General features: G+C 40.2%; 1 protein-coding gene across 9 annotated transcripts in view; it reads right to left on the bottom strand.

Annotated features, from left to right (window-relative positions):
* Nucleotides 1–17,343, bottom strand: part of ZC3H14 (zinc finger CCCH-type containing 14) — a 52,443-nt gene extending 35,100 nt beyond the window's left edge. For 3 of the 9 annotated variants that reach the window (XM_044229524.1, XM_044229526.1, XM_044229528.1), the window contains exons 1-7: nt 17,186–17,341; nt 16,681–16,723; nt 6,500–6,614; nt 4,243–4,283; nt 2,758–2,953; nt 1,371–1,800; nt 524–684 (exon numbers count right to left, since the gene is read on the bottom strand). In XM_044229524.1, coding sequence (XP_044085459.1) covers nt 524–684; nt 1,371–1,800; nt 2,758–2,953; nt 4,243–4,283; nt 6,500–6,614; nt 16,681–16,723; nt 17,186–17,221 — 1,022 coding nt within the window. In that variant the 5' untranslated portion in view covers nt 17,222–17,341. Of the gene's footprint in view, nt 1–523; nt 685–1,370; nt 1,801–2,757; nt 2,954–4,242; nt 4,284–6,499; nt 6,615–14,406; nt 14,442–16,680; nt 16,724–17,185 lie in introns of those variants that run through there. The other 6 variants (XM_044229522.1, XM_044229523.1, XM_044229519.1 and 3 more) reach the window with 4 other exon arrangements.
* Nucleotides 17,344–17,972: the final 629 nt, after the last annotated feature.

The following is a 17,972-nucleotide window of genomic DNA, read 5'->3' as shown; positions in this document are numbered from 1 at the left end:
GATTTTGTACAGAATAGCTGTACATTTTTAAGAAATGTCAACTAGACTGGAACATTTTAACCTTTTAAAATAATGAATCTGGATCACCCCCTCACCACACCCACCGTATTACAGTTTTTATTCTCTGCAATCTTCTCCAATTTTAAGCAATTTCTCTTTTATTAATCTGTTTCTCAAAAACCAATAGAGAAGTCTTATGTGCTATTAAAATTTTATTTTTAGGGACGCCTGGGTGGCTCAGTTGGTTGAGCAGCTGCCTTCGGCTCAGGTCATGATCCCAGCGTCCTGGGATCGAGTCCCACATCGGGCTCCTTGCTCGGCGGGGAACCTGCTCCTCCCTCTGACTCTGCCTGCCATTCTGTCTGCCTGTGCTTGCTCTCTCCCCCTCTTTCTCTCTGATAAATAAATAAATAAATAAAAATCTTTAAAAAAAAAAAATTTATTTTTATGATATCCTCTTCAAGAAAACCAGAAGATTCCATCAGGCAATTAAAGATTAATTTACAGACAATGGTCAAGGTACCTCCTTTCAGGCTTTGCTGGCACTGACACACTGCTGGAGATGCTTCCTGTACGAGACCCACAATCATCATCTTCCTCCTCCTCTTCTCCATCATGATTGAATTTTTTTACTTTAACAACTGAACTTACCACAGGCAACTTTCTCTTCCGAAAGTTTTCTTCCTGCAAGCAGATAAATTTACGCTTACCTAGTCTCAGAAAAAAAAACCAAGTTCTATCACAGTGTTTTTTTTTCCCTCAAGAAAAAGCCAATCATACTGAGAATTCACAAGCTACTTCCTGGTTTCTTATAAAAATGTAACTATTATCCTAAGAGCCAATCATTAGCTGTAACAAAAAATAACACTTTACATTCATGTATAAACAGCAGCATATGGCACTGTTGAGGAAACAAATAAAATGGAATTACTTCATTGTTTCTAAGTAACTGCCATGGAAAATCTAAAATTGACCTAAAATTCCCCCGAAATTATAAGGTAAGGTTATAGCTATCTCAAATGCTGGCATCCCAGGAAAGTAAACAAGATGTAAACTATCTGTAGAAACCAATCGTGAAGAGGAAAATCTGGTGTAGTATGTTAAGTAGCACAGAAATCAGTCTAAAATAAACTTGCAATATTTGTTTAGTTATTTCACATATATTCAGTACTAAGAAACACCAATTTTCAGTCTAAGAAGCCAGAATTTAAAAGTATATGCAGGGGCGCCTGGCCAGATCAGTTAGCAGAGCATGTGATTCTTGATCTCAGGGTTTTGAGAGTTCAAGCCCCATGATGGGAATGCAGCCTAACTTCAAAAAATAAAAAAACTTTTAAAACGTAACAACAACAAAAAAAGTATATACAAACCTCAATACTCATTTTTTCTGAGTTGTTTCTGAAAAAGGGACTGTAAGTCTCTTCTAAACTGTTAAGCACTTCCGGTTCACACAAACGTCCAGTTTCATATACCCGGCTGTTCTGTATATCAGATTGCTTGGCAGCATGAATACTGTTTTGCTGCTGCTGAAATTGCAACCTGTTTAAATGAGCACCACTATCTGCATTTCGACTTGCAGGTGGTCGATAAATTTCAATAGAAGGGCGAGAAGAACCATATGTAAGTGTCACTGTAGGTTTTTTTTGAGATAAGGGATTCTCCTGCACAAAATTGAGGTCTTCATCAATGAGATCATCTGGTTCTGGTTTAATATCAATCACATCTTCAGAGGGTGCTGGCTCCCTCAGAGGCTTCACAGTGGACATTAATCGGGTTGCAGCTCCATCATCATAAGTCTGTCTATTTTTAAAAACACATACACACAAAATTATAACCAACTTAGAGCAGTAACTTCAAATACTTAAATTTTAATGAAAAAGTTTACTCTTTATGTACTCCATTAAAAACTACTTCTTTTTTTTTTAAGATTTTGTTTATTTATTTGACAGAGAGAACACAAGTAGGCAGAGCAGCAGGCAGAGGAAGAGGGAAAAGCAGGCTCTCCGCTGAGCAGGGCGCCTGATGTGGGGCTTGATCCCAGGACCCTGGCATCATGACCTAAGCTGAAAGCAGCTGCTTAACCGACTGAGCCACCCAGGCGCCCCTAAAAACTACTTTAAAAGTACTTTTTAAAAAAAACTTCACATATTTGAGGTAAAAGACAATCATACATAGGTCTTAACCATTACCTTATTTAAAAAAAAGAAAAGGGGGGCGCCTGGGTGGCTCAGTGGGTTAAGCCGCTGCCTTCAGCTCAGGTCATGATCTCAGGGTCCTGGGATCGAGCCCCACATCGGGCTCTCTGCTCAGCAGGGAGCCTGCTTCCCCCTCTCTCTCTGCCTGCCTTCTGCCTACTTGTGATCTCTCTCTGTCTATCAAATAAATAGATAAAAATCTTTAAAAAAAAAAAAAAAGAAAAGGGCGCCTGGGTAGCTCAGTGGGTTCAAGCCTCTGCCTTCGGCTCAGGTCATGATCCCAGGGTCCTGGGATCGAGTCCTGAGTCAGGCTCTCTGCTCAGCGGGGAGCCTGATTCCTCCTCTCTCTGTCTGCCTCTCTGCCTACTTGTGATCTCTGTCAAATAAATAAATTTAAAAATCTTAAAAAAAAAAAAAAAAGAAAGAAAGAAAAAAATTGCTTACAACCACCTCAGTATTTCCAAAAATTTCTGAAAACAAAAATTGAAAAGATCTAAAAACTAATATCAAGGTCATATACACATACTCACCTACCCACAGCAGGTCTACTCAGGACTCTTACCTGACAGTAGTGGTTTTCTGCTCTTGTGAACTAGTAGAAACCCTGGAATCTCTTTTTTCAGGTCTACTGCTAGCAACTGCAAGAGGTGGCACTGCAGCTTCGTGCCTTCTCTCGTCTCCCCGACTGAAGCAGCTCTTGTTTGAAGACACATTATTGTCAAAGATGTTAGTATCAGAAGACTTAAGACTGGAAGGGTCTGGAAAGAGAAATACATGGTCCTTTTAAGCTGCTTTTATTACTTTACTTTGAACCTTTCCCCTGTTCATCACCAATTTAAAAGCAGTATGTATTCTTCCACAATGTTTTTAATGGCTGAACATTACTCCACAGATAGTCAGTATAATAATTAATTCAATTTACTATTACTGAATTTCTCAGTAATTTTCCATTATAAAACATTAAAACATCCTTGGGGCACCTGGGCGGCTCAGTCAGTTGAGCAACCAAGTAGTGATTTCAGCTCAGGTCTTGATCTCATGGGCAGTGGGACTGAGCCCTATGTCAGACTCTGTGCTTATTAGCAGAGTCTGCTTGAGATCCTCTCTCTCCCTCTGCATTCCCCCACATTCTCATGCATGCACTCTCTCTCTTTTCCAAATAAATAAATAAATCTTTAAAACTAAATAAATCAAAGGTGCCTGCATGGCTCAGTTGGTTAAGCATCTGCCTTCTGCTCAGCTCATGATCCCAGGGTTCTGGGATCCAGGCCTGCATCTGGCTTCTTGCTCAGTGGGGAGCCTGCTTCTCTCTCTCCCTCTGCCTGCTGCTCACCTTACTTGTGCGCTCTCTGTCAAATAAATACATGAAATCTTAAAAAAAAAGTAAATAAACCAATAAAAACATCCTTGAAGCTGAAACACTGCACAAATTCACAATTCTTTCCTTAATTTTCCCTTCCTTGTTTAATTATCTTTAAGTTATGTTCAATTTCTTGCTCTTGAATTCACCGTTCATGCACCTCCTAAGAAAGTCCCAAGAAACTATTATTTTCAAATTTATGGAATTTTTTCCAAAGCAGCATTAAATGACTTTAGAAAATAAACATTAGGAGCACCTGGGTGCCTGAGTCAACTGGTTAACCGTCCACTTTCAGCTCAGGTCACAATCTGAACCCCCCCCACACATCAGGCTCCCTGCCCAGCAGAGAGTCTACTTCTCTCTCTCCCACTCCCTCCCTGCTCATGCTCTCACTCTCTCTCAAATAAATAAGATCTTTAAAAAAACAAACAAAAAAACCACAAAAAATGCTATAGTAAATTCCAAAAACTTTTTAAAAAGATTTTTATTTATTTGGCAGAGAGAGACACAGTGAGAAAGGGAACACAAGCAGGGGGAGTGGGGGGAGAAGCAGGCTTCCCACCAAGCAGGGAGCCTGATGGGGAGCTCAGTTCCAGGACCCTAGGATCATGACCTGAGCCAAAGGCAGATACTTAATGACTAAGCCACCCAGGTGCCCCAAATTCCAAATATTTTAATGTATCTTACCAGTTGTCACAGAGCGAAGTTTATCTAACACACCATGAAGCCTAAAATTTAAAAAAAAAAAATTAAAACTTCATCTAATCAAGAAAAGATTTTATTTCAACTATCACTTGAAACTTGATGACATTACAGACTCTACCTTCAGATACAAATATAAATGATACTAAACAGTATTTAATGGACAAAGTTAAAGAAATGCCACATTTGTAAAAAAGGCTTATATGAGTATTCTAGAAGTAATTTAAAAAATCGTATTTTTTCATCATTGTTTTGAACATCTATCTTCTGTGCAAATAAGGGAAAAGATATTATTTGACCAGTCTTCATCTACAAAGAATGTAATTTTGTTTTAAAGACTCCATGTAGCTTATGGTAAAAGACAAAGTAACACAGATATGTAATATAGCTTATTGTTACAATTCCTTAAGCAGAGTTTAAGTTTATTTTATTTATTTATATGGTTTCTGAAAACAGCTTAATTCTGAGAAATAAAAAACCTGAAAATAATATCAAAACATATCACCTCATTACTAATGCTGTAAACAAGCACAGGTTACAACCTTGTTTATAACACAGACTTTCTTAGTAGTTAAAGTACAAAGTAAATTTGCCTTACAATCCCTTCCAAGAGGCCATTCCTTTTGAAAATACCAGAAATATCTATCTCATTATAATGTTTCACCCAGCACCCAGTCATATGCTACTGTCCCCTTGGACACAATTACTACAGGGCTCCAAACAATCATAATGGTCCATTTCAGGCTGATGTCAATGAAACTTAACCAGGGAAATAAAGTGCCCAAATAGAGACAAGTTAACTTGCATCAGTATACATTATGGAATTTATGGCAAGATGAGAAAACGGAGTTTGATTTTAAATTCAAATTCATTCAGTCCTTTATGTAAGAAATTAATCCAAAGTGTTCCATCAAGTTATCTGAGAAAGGATCTCTATCTAGGTCAATCTTCCACAGTATACTACTGGGACTCAAACCCAAAGTGATGCCAAGGCTGAACCAGAAGTCAAGTCATAAAACACGTATACAAAACAAAACAAACACCTGGAGTGCAGAAGAGCTTTTTTAAAAAAAGCTACTCATGCTAACTTCATGAAAACTTGCCCAGTCAAAAGTACCACGGCACCATGGTCTATGCTCGCTCTCTCTCTCTCTCATTCTTTTTTTTTTTTTAATAACTTCTGGGGACTAAGTGTAAAGAGTGGGTTAGGGAACCACTCTGCAGTAGCTGGCTGTACCAAAAAATTTTGAGGATCAACCACTGAACTTAATGTCATACAAACTATGTAATCTAAACGCAGAGAATTCTGCATGGAATTTCAAGAAAACTTCACAAGACTTGCAAAGCATATAGTGGCCCACAGGGGCAAAAACAACTTTTAGATAAATTTTAGCTTAAAGGTAAGAATTTAACCAGCTTCATATGCCTCTTTAGTGCGTCCTATTATCTCTCCCCGTCTCTTGACATTCAAAACAAGCAGGCCACTCTGCTCACTCAATTTTTGCTCCATTATCAACCTGTGCTGTAACTGGTGGTTCCCAGAGTGAGGGCGCTTATAGGAGCACTTCCTGATCTCTTCTCAGTCACACATTATCCTCCCCTCCACCCTCACTCTACCTCAAACCTGCCTTCTTAAATTGAATCTTGTGCTTTTAGTCAGTATTCTCAACTAAGAGGCACTATTTGGCTTGAAAAAGATCACTGAAAATTGTAACGTGAATTTATATTTGAACATAAAATTTTCTTTTTAAAATTCCAAAACTTTAGAAAGTTCCAAATTTTTAAAAATGATTTGAATTTTGTCCAAAAACTTCGCCCCCTAAAGCAATTTAGGAAGTCAACCCAGCCCCCAAAATATATGCAACTGGTTTTGGTTGGGGGAAAGGAGTAAGATGCAAATAGAATACAAAAGAACCATAGTAACTACAGTAACATAGACTAAGGACTTGCTGTGGGGCAGGCACACAGCTACAAGTACATTACCATGTATTATTTCATTTAATCCTTACAACAGTCCTATAAACGGGATTTATTAATCCCATTTTACAAATTGAAAAACCAAGGGAAAAGGCAGATCCAGGATTTAACCTCAGGAGTCTGGCTGCAGAAGCTGTGCTCTCCTGGCTCACTATCTGCCTCTCCACAGTGAATCTGACTCTCCTGTCAAGAACCTCTTTTCAGACAATACCTATTCTGACTTGTGCCAAACTTTGGTCTAAGGGGTAAAAATTCAGAAACATACCATACGGTGAATCGAATTGTGTTGTTCCCTAGAAATAGGGACAGGTCCTCTGTCATTTGGTCCTGACTTTTCTTGTTGGCCACCATCACCATAATGTAATCAGGAAGTTCTTCATCTAGTTAAAAGGAAAAGTATATAAAAACTTTTTTATGTTTTCCTCAACATTGTCTTCTACTTAAAAGTTATGCTCTTGAAAATATAGATATAGCTCTAAAAATTAATATCTCAGCTCTACTAGAATTATGTTGGACAAGAAAGTATAGTCTTTTCCCCCTCTTCATTACATAGGTATTTTAATTACTAGAAGGATGGGAATTAGGAATAACTAACAAATACTTATAAAACTAGGTATTCTGAATTATAGTATCAAACTTGAGTGTGTTCATTGCCTTTTAATCTTTTTAATAATGCTCATCAACTTCAGAGAAGCTTTTAAAAAGCATATGGACATGCCTCAAGAGTAATAACTGAGTTGTCTAGTTTTGTGTTTATGTTTCAAAATGATATTCATTTCTCAAGAGAACATCTTCATCTTCAGTGAAGACAGATTTCTGTTATCTCAGGGTAACCAATTTGCACCAACAGCAAATAAACTAAAACCACCCCAAAACTCTACAACATTCAAAAAATTTAATCTTAGGGGCCCCTAGGTGGATCAGTCATTAAGTGTCTGCCTTCACTTCAGGTCATGATCCCAGGGTTCTGGGATGGAGCCCCGCACCGCATCAGACTTCCTGCTCTGTGCGAAGCCTGCTTTTCCCTCTCCCACTCCCCCTGCTTGTGCTCCCTCTCTCACTGTGTCTCTGTCAAATAAATAAGATATTTTTATTTATTTATTTATTTATTTGACAGAGAGAGAGAGAAAGAGAGATCACAAGTAGGCAGAGAGGCAGGCAGAGAGAGGAGGAAGCAGGCTCCCTGCTGAGCAGAGAGCCCGATGCGGGACTCGATCCCAGGACCCTGAGATCATGACCCAAGCCGAAGGCAGCGGCTTAACCCACTGAGCCACCCAGGCGCCCTAAATAAGATATCTTTTAAACTTAATCTTAAATTTAAATAATTTCAACTTCATTTACTGTTTTACCCTCACATACACTCCTAACACAATGATTATGAAGGTGAGGTCTAGGACCAAAAACAACAAAAACAAAACCACCACAGTAAGAAGGTAAGGAAGCGGGGTGCCTGGGTGGCTCAGTGGGTTAAGCCACTGCCTTCGGCTCGGGTCATGAGCTCAGGGTCCTGGGATCGAGTCCCGCATCGGGCTCTCTGCTCAGCAGGGAGCCTGCTTCCTCCTCTCTCTGCCTGCCTCTCTGTCTACTTGTGATTTCTCTCTGTCAAATAAATAAATAAAATCTTTAAAAAAAAAAAAAAAAGCTAAGGAAGCAAAAGTGATTATCAAGAACTCCAATCCCCACCAAAAAATTCCTTCAGATTTCTTCAATACCTTAAAGATTCATATTTCTAAGTAAGCAGAAAGGTTCAATTCAGAAATACTATCAGACAAAAAAGAGTACTATCAGACATTTGTTTCAAGGAGAATTATCAAAAATCCAGTTAAAGAAAAGCACAAATATACTCAGCCCAATCTACAAATGGAGAGAGAAATCTTTATTTTTTTACTGCTCTAATAGTATGAATATACAATTTACTTACTCATTTTATGTCTTTGGATATTTAGATCTCTTGCAATTTTACTAACAACAACAACAAAATGTTGCAAATAAATTTTAGAAGTCTAGGTGGCAACCCTGCCTCTGAAGAGTTAAAAAAAATCCAGGGGCTATGGGCTATGAAAGCCGCTCTGTTTTACATCATGACATACCTAGAGAATGGTAGTATTTATAGGGTGCACTGGAGTAAAGAGGAAAATTACTCACAGAGAGTCAAAGTAAACCAGCCACTTCTGCCTCACCAAACATACCCAGCCACCCCAAGTGCTAAGAAAAATCAAATCTCAACAGACTGAAAAGTTTTCCTGATGTCCAGTATACTAATGTGCAGGTAACACTAGATAAGCAGTTGCTATAGGGGAGAGATTCTCAAATTTAGTTGCACATCAGAATCTACTGGGAGCTTTAAATAATCTGCTTATGTCCAAGCTGCACCCCAATTAAATTAGAATATTGGACAGGAGGATCAAGACATCAGTGCTTTTTATTTATTTTGTTGAGGCATAATTAACATACAATATTTTATTAGTTTCAGGTGTACAACATAGTGATTGGACATTCTGTATGTCACTCAAAGCTCACCACAGTAAGTGCAGTTACCATCTGTTACCATACAATATTATTACAAAACTGATTTTACTCCCTGTACTGTACTTTTCATCTTTGACTTATTTTATAACTAGATCTCTTAACCCCCTTTATCTAGTTCACCCATCCCTGACCTACCTCCCCTCTGATAACCACCAATTTGTTCTGTGGATCTTCGAAACTGGGTTGGTTTTAGTTTAGTTTACCTTTTTAAAAGATTTTATTTATTTATTTGACAGAGAGAGAGAGATCACAAGAAGGCAGAGAGGCAGGCAGAAGAGAGGACGAAGCAGGCTCCCTGCCAAGCAGAGAGCCCAATATGGGGCTCAATCCCAGGACCCTGGGATCATGACCTGAGCCGAAGGCGGAGGCTTAACCCACTGAGCCAACCAGGCACCCCTTAGTTTTGTTTTTTATTTTATTTTTTATTTAAGTACTCTCTACACCCAACGTGGGGCTTGAACTCATGACCCTGAGATCAAGAATCACATGCTCTACGGACTCAACCAGCCAGGTGCCCATTTTGTTTTTTAGATTCTACATTTAAGAAAATCATATGGGAGGCGCCTGGGTGGCTCAGTGGGTTAAGCCACTGCCTTCGGCTCAGGTCATGATCTCAGGGTCCTGGGATTGAGGCCCGCATCGGGCTCTCTGCTCAGCAGGGAGCCTGCTTCCTCCTCTCTCTCTGCCTGCTTGTGATCTCTGTCAAATAAATAAATAAAATCTTTAAAAAAAAAAAAATCATATGGGGGCGCCTGGGTGGCTCAGTGGGTTAAGCCGCTGCCTTTGGCTCAGGTCATGATCTCAAGGTCGTGGGATCAAGTCCCGCATCAGGCTCTCTGCTCAGCGGGGAGCCTGCTTCCCTCTCTCTCTCTCTCTTTCTGCCTGCCTGTCTGCTTGTGATCTCTGTCAAATAAACAAATAAAATCTTAAAAAAAAGAAAAATCATATGGTATTTGTCTGTGTGGTTTCACTCAGAAAATGAAATATATTTATATATTATATTTATATTATATATTTATTATATATATAAAATATATTTATATAATAAATATAATACTCTCTAGGTCCATCCATGTTGTTGTAAACAGCAAGATCTCATTGTTTTTTTTATAGCTGAGTAACGTTCCATTATAAACACACACACACACACACACACACACACATATCTTATCTTCTTTATACAGCCACCTATCAATAGGCACTTGGGCTGCTTCCATATCTTGGCTATTGTAAATAATGCTACAATTTCACATAGAAGAGCATGTTATCTTTTTGAATCAGTGGTTTTGTTTTCTTTGGGTAAATACCCAATAGTGGAATTACTGGATATGGTACTTGTATTTTTAATTTTTTAAAAGATTTTTTTTTTTTTTTATTTGACAGAAATGAGAGAAGTAACACAAGCAGAGGGAGAGGGAGAAGGGGAGGCAGGCTCTCTGCTGAGCGGGAAGCCTGATGCGGGGCTTGATCCCACGACCCTGGATCATGACCTGAGCCGAAGGCAGACACTTAATGACTGAGCAACCCAATGCCCCATTTTTAATTTTTTAAAAAGATTTTATTTAGGGGTGCCTGGGTGGTTCTTTTTTTTTTTTTTTAAGATTTTATTTACTTATTTAACAGAGAGAGAGAAAGTACAAGCAGGGGGAGCAGCAGGGAGAATACAACATGGGCTCAATCCCAGGACCCTAGATCATGACCTGAGCTGAAGCAGATGCTCAACCAACTAAGCCACCCAGGCATGCCTATTTTTAATTTTTTGAGGAACTTCCATATTGTTTTCCATAGTGGCTGCACCAGTTTGCAATGGAAAGAGGGTCCCCTTTTCTCTACATCCTTGCTATGTTCTTGTCTCTTTGATTCCACCAACCATTTTGATAGGTGTAAAGTGATATATGTAGATTTGATTTGCATTTCCCTGATGATTACTATCTGTATATCTTCTTTGGAAAAATGTTCAGGTCCTCTATCCATTTTTTAAATAGATTTTTTTTTTTTTGGTGTGAAGTTGTATAAGTTGTTTATACATTTTGGATATGGACCCTTTATAAGATGTATTATTCACAAATTATCTTCTCCCGATTCAGTAGGCTGCTTTTTTGTTGGAGAAATCTGAATATTTAATAAAATCATGCAATATGATGTGAGAGAATGTAAGTGAGAACAAGAAGCCAGTCATTCATTTTTTTGTAGAGTATCAAAAGGTTCCCACTCTTTCTGGCAATTGTAGCAAGTAAACCTGGCAGCTTATTTATGCAAAGTGTACCTAATATGGACTACTATTGGTTAACTAATGAAAGGTCAACAAAAAAAGTAAGAATGCTTTGCCAGCCTTCACAGATTTTCTCTCTCACAATGTCAATGATGAAAATGTGCTTTCCTGGGTGCCTCCGTCGGTTAAACATCAGCCTTCAGCTCAGGTCATGATCCCAGGGTCCTGGGACCAAGTACTGCATCTGGCTTCCTGCTCAGCTGGGAACCTGCTTCTCCCGCTTTTCACCCTGCTGCTCCTGGTGCTGGTGCACACCCTCTATTTTTCTGTCAAATAAACAGATAAAATCAAGAAAGAAAGAAGAGAGGAGAGAGAAAGAAAGACCAAAAAAAAAAAAAAAAAAGAAAAAAAGAAAAAGAAAAAGAAAAGGAAAGGAAAGGAGAAAAGAAGAGAAAAGAAAATGTGCTTTCCTATTTTCTAACATTCTATTGTGAGATCAGTGGCTGTTCCTATACAGAGTCAAGGCAGCAAAAGATGGGAAGGAAGGATAAAAAGGAGCCCCAGGGAACTTCTGGGAGTAATGAATATGTTCATTAATCTGATTATCATGTGTATTTGCAAACTGTACACTTTAAATTCGCAGTTTAATATGCTAGTAATAATGTACCAATTATATCTCAACAAAGCCACTGGAAATTCATATACTACTTCCTCAGTATATAAAACAGGAAAAAATAATCTAATGAAAAATTAGAAGACCAAATTCTAATTAATTAATGAAAAATTAGAAGACCAATTGTGCCAGCCCATTGTTTGGTAAACTGGAACATATTGCTGAATGTTTGAAAATCAGCATATAGCTCTGGGAGGGAAGCTGGCTGCACACGCGTACTATTTACTCGAGTTATCTCAGCCAGAAGGATTCGTGTGAAATTCTGAAAATCGTCAGTCATGATACACTTCCACAGAGTTCAGATTTCTCAATTTTATTTGAAATCTATACTGGGGGGAAAAGTGTTTTGGAGATTTATGTAAGTTCAGTCTTCTAAAACGTGAATGAACTTGTCAACTATACTCAAAAACATTTTTTAAATAAAAAATAACATGAATGAAAGACTGCTGTGAATCATAATCACCTTCCCACTGAAGTGCTCCATTTTAAGCAAACACACAAATGAGAAATTATCACTATTAAGAGTTGTTTCACCTTTGTATCCCACCCGATACTGTGAAAAGATATCCAAGTGTTCATTAAATACTTAGTGCTTCCATAACCTTAAAAGTTTTCAGGACTCTTTCTTATGCAAAGAGAAAGATCAGAAAATCATCCTTTTCAAAAGGACAATGATGTATGTATATAAAATTAGGTAGCTAATTGTAAACCTAAATTCATAAGGTATACTTTTATTTTAAACACAGTAATTTTAACCCGTTTTTCTACTTAATCAACACTTACTTAAAAAAAGGGGGGGGCGTGCCTGGGTGGCTCAGTGGGTTAAAGCCTCTGCTTTCGGCTCAGGTCATGATCCCAGGGTTCTGGGACAGAGCCCCGCATTGGGCTATCTGCTCAGCAGGGAGCCTGCTTTCCTTCCTCTCTCTCTGCCTGCCTCTCTGCCTACTTGTGATCTGTCAAGTAACTTGAAAAAAAAAAAAAAAAAAGAATCACTTTCTGCTAGGCTTTTGGGACATCACAAATACTAAGTCTTGGCCCTCAAGAAATGTCCAGTCAAGAAGCAGACACAAGTTGAAAAGTCATGCTCATGTGTCAATCACTGGAACAGATTTCATGGAGTTCTGGAGGAGCACCACGGGATTGACTCCTATGCCTTTATCAGCATCAAGGACACAGAAGACCTGAGTTCTTTGGTATTAATTCTGCTACTGATCAGCTCTACTACTCCTGATTCCATTTTTTTTTTTTTTAAATAAAAGATCTTATTTTGACAGAGAGAGACAGCGCGCGCATGCAATGAGGGGCGTCAGCAGAGGGAGAGGGAGCAGCAGTTTCCCACTGAGCAGGGAGCCCACTAGGATCCATCACAGAAGCTAGGATCCACCTAGGATCCATACAGAACGTTGGAATCATGACCTGAGCTGAAGGCAGACATTTAAGTGACTGAGCCACCCAGGCGTCCCTCCACCTGTTCAGTTGTAAAGGGAGTAACACTACCTGCCATTCTCATTTAGCACTGTGTTCAGTTACAAGCGGAATTATATGAAAATATCCTAAAAATCATATACTTTTAAAAAACTATTTATATTTTGCTATAATTTCATTTCATATTAAACAACATTAAGCTTATAAACCAATTTTCAATAGACTCATAATTCTTGGTTTGAGATTTTTGATAAATGATAGGAATCATCAGTAAGACTGAACTTAGACTCAATTAACATGTGTTTGTTTCATGTGCTAGAACTAAAAAGTTTATACTAGATGTTTTCTGTAGATTTCTTTTTGAATCAAACAAGTTTCTGACACACAGCTGGTATCCATTAAGTGCTGAACAAATAAAAGAATAAATCAATTCTGATTCAGCTTCAGCTTTACTTCTGAGCCTCAATTCTCTTACCTGTAAAAGACTTTAGAAGAATCTTGACAACAAATAATTTATAAAAAGTGCCCAGCATGTGCTAAATAAGTAATTCTCAAACTGTTGTGTCTCAGGTTCACTTTCTGCTCTGACGACCAATGGCAGGTCAGTCAGTTAAGCTTCCAGCTCTTAATTTCGGCTCAGGTCATGATCTCAAGGTCCTTAGATTGAGCCCTTTATTTGGCTCCATACTGAATGCTTGGGATTCTCTCTCTCCTGCCTCTGCTCCTTCCCCAGCTCACACATACAAGCTCGCTCGTTCTCTCTCTCAAAATAAGTACATAATATCTTAAAAAATACTGATGATCCCAAAGAGTGTTCATGTAAACTATCTACTGATAATTACCATGCTAGAAAAACTGAGAATGTTAAAGTCTTATTTAAAATAACATACCTAGGGGCGCCTGGGTGGCTCAGTGGGTTAAAGCCTCTGCCTTTGGCTCAAGTCATGATCTCAGGGTCCTGGGATAGAGGCCTGCATCAGGCTCTTTGCTTAGCAGGGAGCCTGTTCCCCCACCCCTCACCCCGGCCTGCCTCTCTGCCTACTTGTGATCTGTCAAATATATAAATAAAATCCTTTAAAAAAATAACATACCTATCACATGTTAATAAACCCATGTATAATGACATGTTTTTATAAAAAATAACTAAATTTTCCAAAAAATTAAAGTAAAACTAGTTATATTTTTGTAACTTTCTTAATATGTGGTTTTTTAAGACAGCTAAATTCAATTTCCACTTCTGCATTTAATCTGTTATGATATGCTGCTCTAACTGAAGAATATGACAAAAATCTAGCCTCAAAAATACACAGTTGGAAAAGGAAGTATAGCTGACCCGTGAACATGGCGGTTCGAACTGACTGGGTCCAATTATACCTGGAATTTTCTCTTCCTTACGACTTGTGCTATCTTCTTTTCTCTAGCTTACTTTCTGTAAAAATACAGCATAGAACACATATAACATAAAAAACATGTGTAAATGGACGATACCAGTAAAACTTCTCTGATTAGCAGTAGGCTATTAGTAGGCAATGTGGAGGGCAGTCAAAAGTTATACTCATATTTTCAGTTGTGCCAGGAAGAAGAGTGTCCAGCAGCCATAAACCCTAAGTTGTTCAAGGGTCAACTGTATTTTAAAAGCATTTTCAGATAATGTGGACATTCTTCTGGGATACTACATCAAAACTCAACAAGTGGTAGTTTCTTAAAGGTCAGCAGCAGTATGGAAATTAAAACTCTACCTATCCGGGCCCCTGGGTGGCTCAGTGGGTTAAGCATCTGCCTTTGGCTCAGGTCATGATCCCAGGGTCCTGGGACCAAGTCCCACATTGGGCTCCCTCTGTCTGCCTCTCCCCCTTATTGTATTCTTTCTCTACTTCAAAAAAAATAAAGAAAATCAATTTTTTAAAAAAAAGCATCCTTTAAAAAAAGAAAAACTCTACCAATCACCTTTTTGTACCTTCTTACATGAAAATCCATCCTCTACTTTTAATCTCTCTCCCTTGTATAATTTTGTAACATAGTGCATTGATCATTTGAAAAAATACTGGTTCAGGGAGCTATACAAATCCCTAGCATGCTGATACAATTCATTACAAGATACAAAAGAATCATTTGTTAATATCATCATCAGAAATTCTTTTTAAGTACTCTGAAGCTTTCAAGTTCATGAAGGCAGACACAAACTTTTCAAAATTCTAATTTTATTTGAAAGCTCAACTCTTGTCGTTTGTAACAAAGTGTACCAGTTCTTTTCCTCTGTTCACTTAAAAGAAAATGTCTGCCAAATATATAAGTGTATGTCTAGCTAGCTTGTCAGTGTTAGGAGATAAAAATGATGTTCCGGGGCACCTGGGTGGCTCAGTGGGTTAAAGCCTCCTCTGCCTTAGGCTCAGGTCATGATCTCAGGGTCCTGGGATTGAGCCCCGCATCGGGCTCTCTGCTTGGCACAGAGCCTGCTTCCCCCCTCTCTCTCTGCCTGCCTCTCTGCCTACTTGTGATCTCTCTGTCAAATAAATAAATAAAATCTTAAAAAAAAAAAAAAAAATGATGTTCCAAGAAAAAGGTGTTTAATTCAATCACACAAATCCTTCCCCTTTAGAATAACCAACCCGTTTTAATATACAGAAGTACTTCATGAGTAACTCCTATTTTCTCACACACATTTAAAAGATGTAGTCAAGGGCCAAGATTTTAAAAAATATTTTTACTGCTTTACTAATTATATTAAGTGAAACTGGCTTTTTAAAAGAATTCCCAGGGGAGGAGGTGATAGAGTTCAGCATGAGATCTCCATTCACACTAAGGTACCATCAGTTTAACTCACCATTGCTTTTGCATAATCCAAATCTCAGCACAGTGAAAACAGCAAACACCCTTTCAGTATTAAAAGAAAACAGTTTTTGACTTCAGAGACCCTTGGCACCTCTCAACACCTTGAGAACCACTGCAGTAAATTTTTACAGGAGGCACCAGCTTTGGAGCCAAACAGATCCAAATCTCAATCCATAAAGCACTGCTCAAGTAAGCACTCCAAGTCTCAGCTTCCTTGCTTGTACAAGTTGGGGTATTACCGCTCACCACCTTCCAGTGTTCTCCTGGATATCATCAGGACCTAACTAACGCATAGACAGTGGTTAAGCACGGTGCCTGACCCAAAGTAAACACTCAAATTAGAAATCATAAAAAGCATCAAGAGAGAACACATTACTGTGCGTGGTAAGAGAAAAAGGGACAGGAAAAAGACGTGAAAATAAAACTCACTGAACTGTGACAGAGGCACATGCCGGATAATATTCATATACAAAATAAGTTATGAAACAAGAACATCAAGAGAAAAGGAAAAACAGTAGGAATCAGATAAACATTATGGAAAACAGGACAGAGCCTGAACAATCTTAAAAGCACCATATTAAAAGGCGGGGGTGGGGGGCAAGGTTGCACATAGAGCTTTCAAGAAAAGACGGTAAGGAAAAGAACCGCAGAGAATCCGATCTGAAAGGAAAACCGCGTCTCTCCAAAGTACGAAGGGGGAAAAACATGCATTCACTAAAATCCATTTAGCAGCAAAGTCTAAATTCTATTACGCTGACGAAACAACAAAACTTACCAACGTAAGCTCCTAATTCTTGTAATTTCCCCTTAATGGCACTCTGAGGGAAGAGAAAGAAACGTGCGTTGTGAGGAAGGCGGAAAACCACCCGGATCCCTAAAGCCGAGGGAACTTGGCAGCTGCGCGCACCTCCCGCCCCCTCGTCGCCCAGGTGGGGGCGGGGAGGCGCCCGGGTCCCCTCCCCCGTCCCCCGTCCCCGCGGCGCCCCTCTGGCCGCGGCCGAGCAAGCCTCTCGCCCGGCGCTCCACGCCTCCTTCCGCTGCCGGCGGCTTACTCCAGCCGCGGCCCCGCTCGCCCGCCGCGCTCTCGGAGGCCCATCTGCCCGAGGCGCCCCAGGCCGAGGAGGAGCCGTTCGCCGACCCCGCGGCTCGCAGTAGAGCCCCCGCCGGCGACTAGGCCGCGGCGTCCAGGCCGGGCCCACAGTCCCCGTTACTCCTGACAACCGTGCGCCCGCCCGCCCGCTGAGGCCCGGCTTCCCGCCCCCGCCCGACGCGGGCCTCACCCGGATCTTGCGGCTGATCTCGGTGCCGATTTCCATGGCTCCCCGACGGGCGGCGGGCTCAGCACTGCGCGGCGCTTCGCTTACCCAGAGCCCCGCGCCCGCCCCCAGTCCGCAGTTTCACCGCCGCAGCCGCCAGCCGCCAGCCGCCAGCCGCCAGCGCAGCTCCGGGCCGCGCGATCTACGTGACCCGCCCCCACCGGCCCGGCGCGCCAGAGCGAGGGGAGCCGAGCGCGCCTGCGCCTGGGTCTGCGCCTGCGCGCACCTGGGCCCACGGAGACTGTCTCGGGCGGCCTCTGCTGGCGGCAGGGAGAGCAGCGGCGGAAGGATTCCCAGCGTTTCTCACCGCGGGTCTCCGCACCTGAGCAGCTCTCCCTTTTCCTAGCCCCCACTTACTCATTTTAAGCTCTATGGAAAATAAAGAAGTAAACCTAGCGGGAAGATCCCTGCTTTTGCTATGGTATCTGAGTTAGAATCCGGCTTTCACTTGCTTTTAGTGTGTTAATGGTCTACATTTAAATCTTTAAATCTTAAACATTTAAATCTTAAATCTTAAAGTCCTTAGTTTTCTTATCTGTAAGATAGACAGTCTCCTAGCGGTTGCACTATACTTACACTTGGAGGGAACGGACTATCCAGCTCAAGAGAACCAATTATTCAGTCCTCTTTTTTTCTTTTTGAAAAGATTTTATTTACTTATTTGAGTGTGTGTGAGAGAGAGAGACAGCGCGAGAGCAGGGGTGAGGGCAGATAGAGAGGGAGAGAGAGAATCTCAAGCCAACTCCACTGA

This window comes from Neovison vison, chromosome 13 (assembly GCF_020171115.1).
Source record: "Neovison vison isolate M4711 chromosome 13, ASM_NN_V1, whole genome shotgun sequence".
Lineage (NCBI taxonomy): Eukaryota > Metazoa > Chordata > Mammalia > Carnivora > Mustelidae > Neogale > Neogale vison.
Note: the sequence above shows the minus strand (reverse complement) of the source record. Positions and strands in the feature narration are given on the sequence as shown.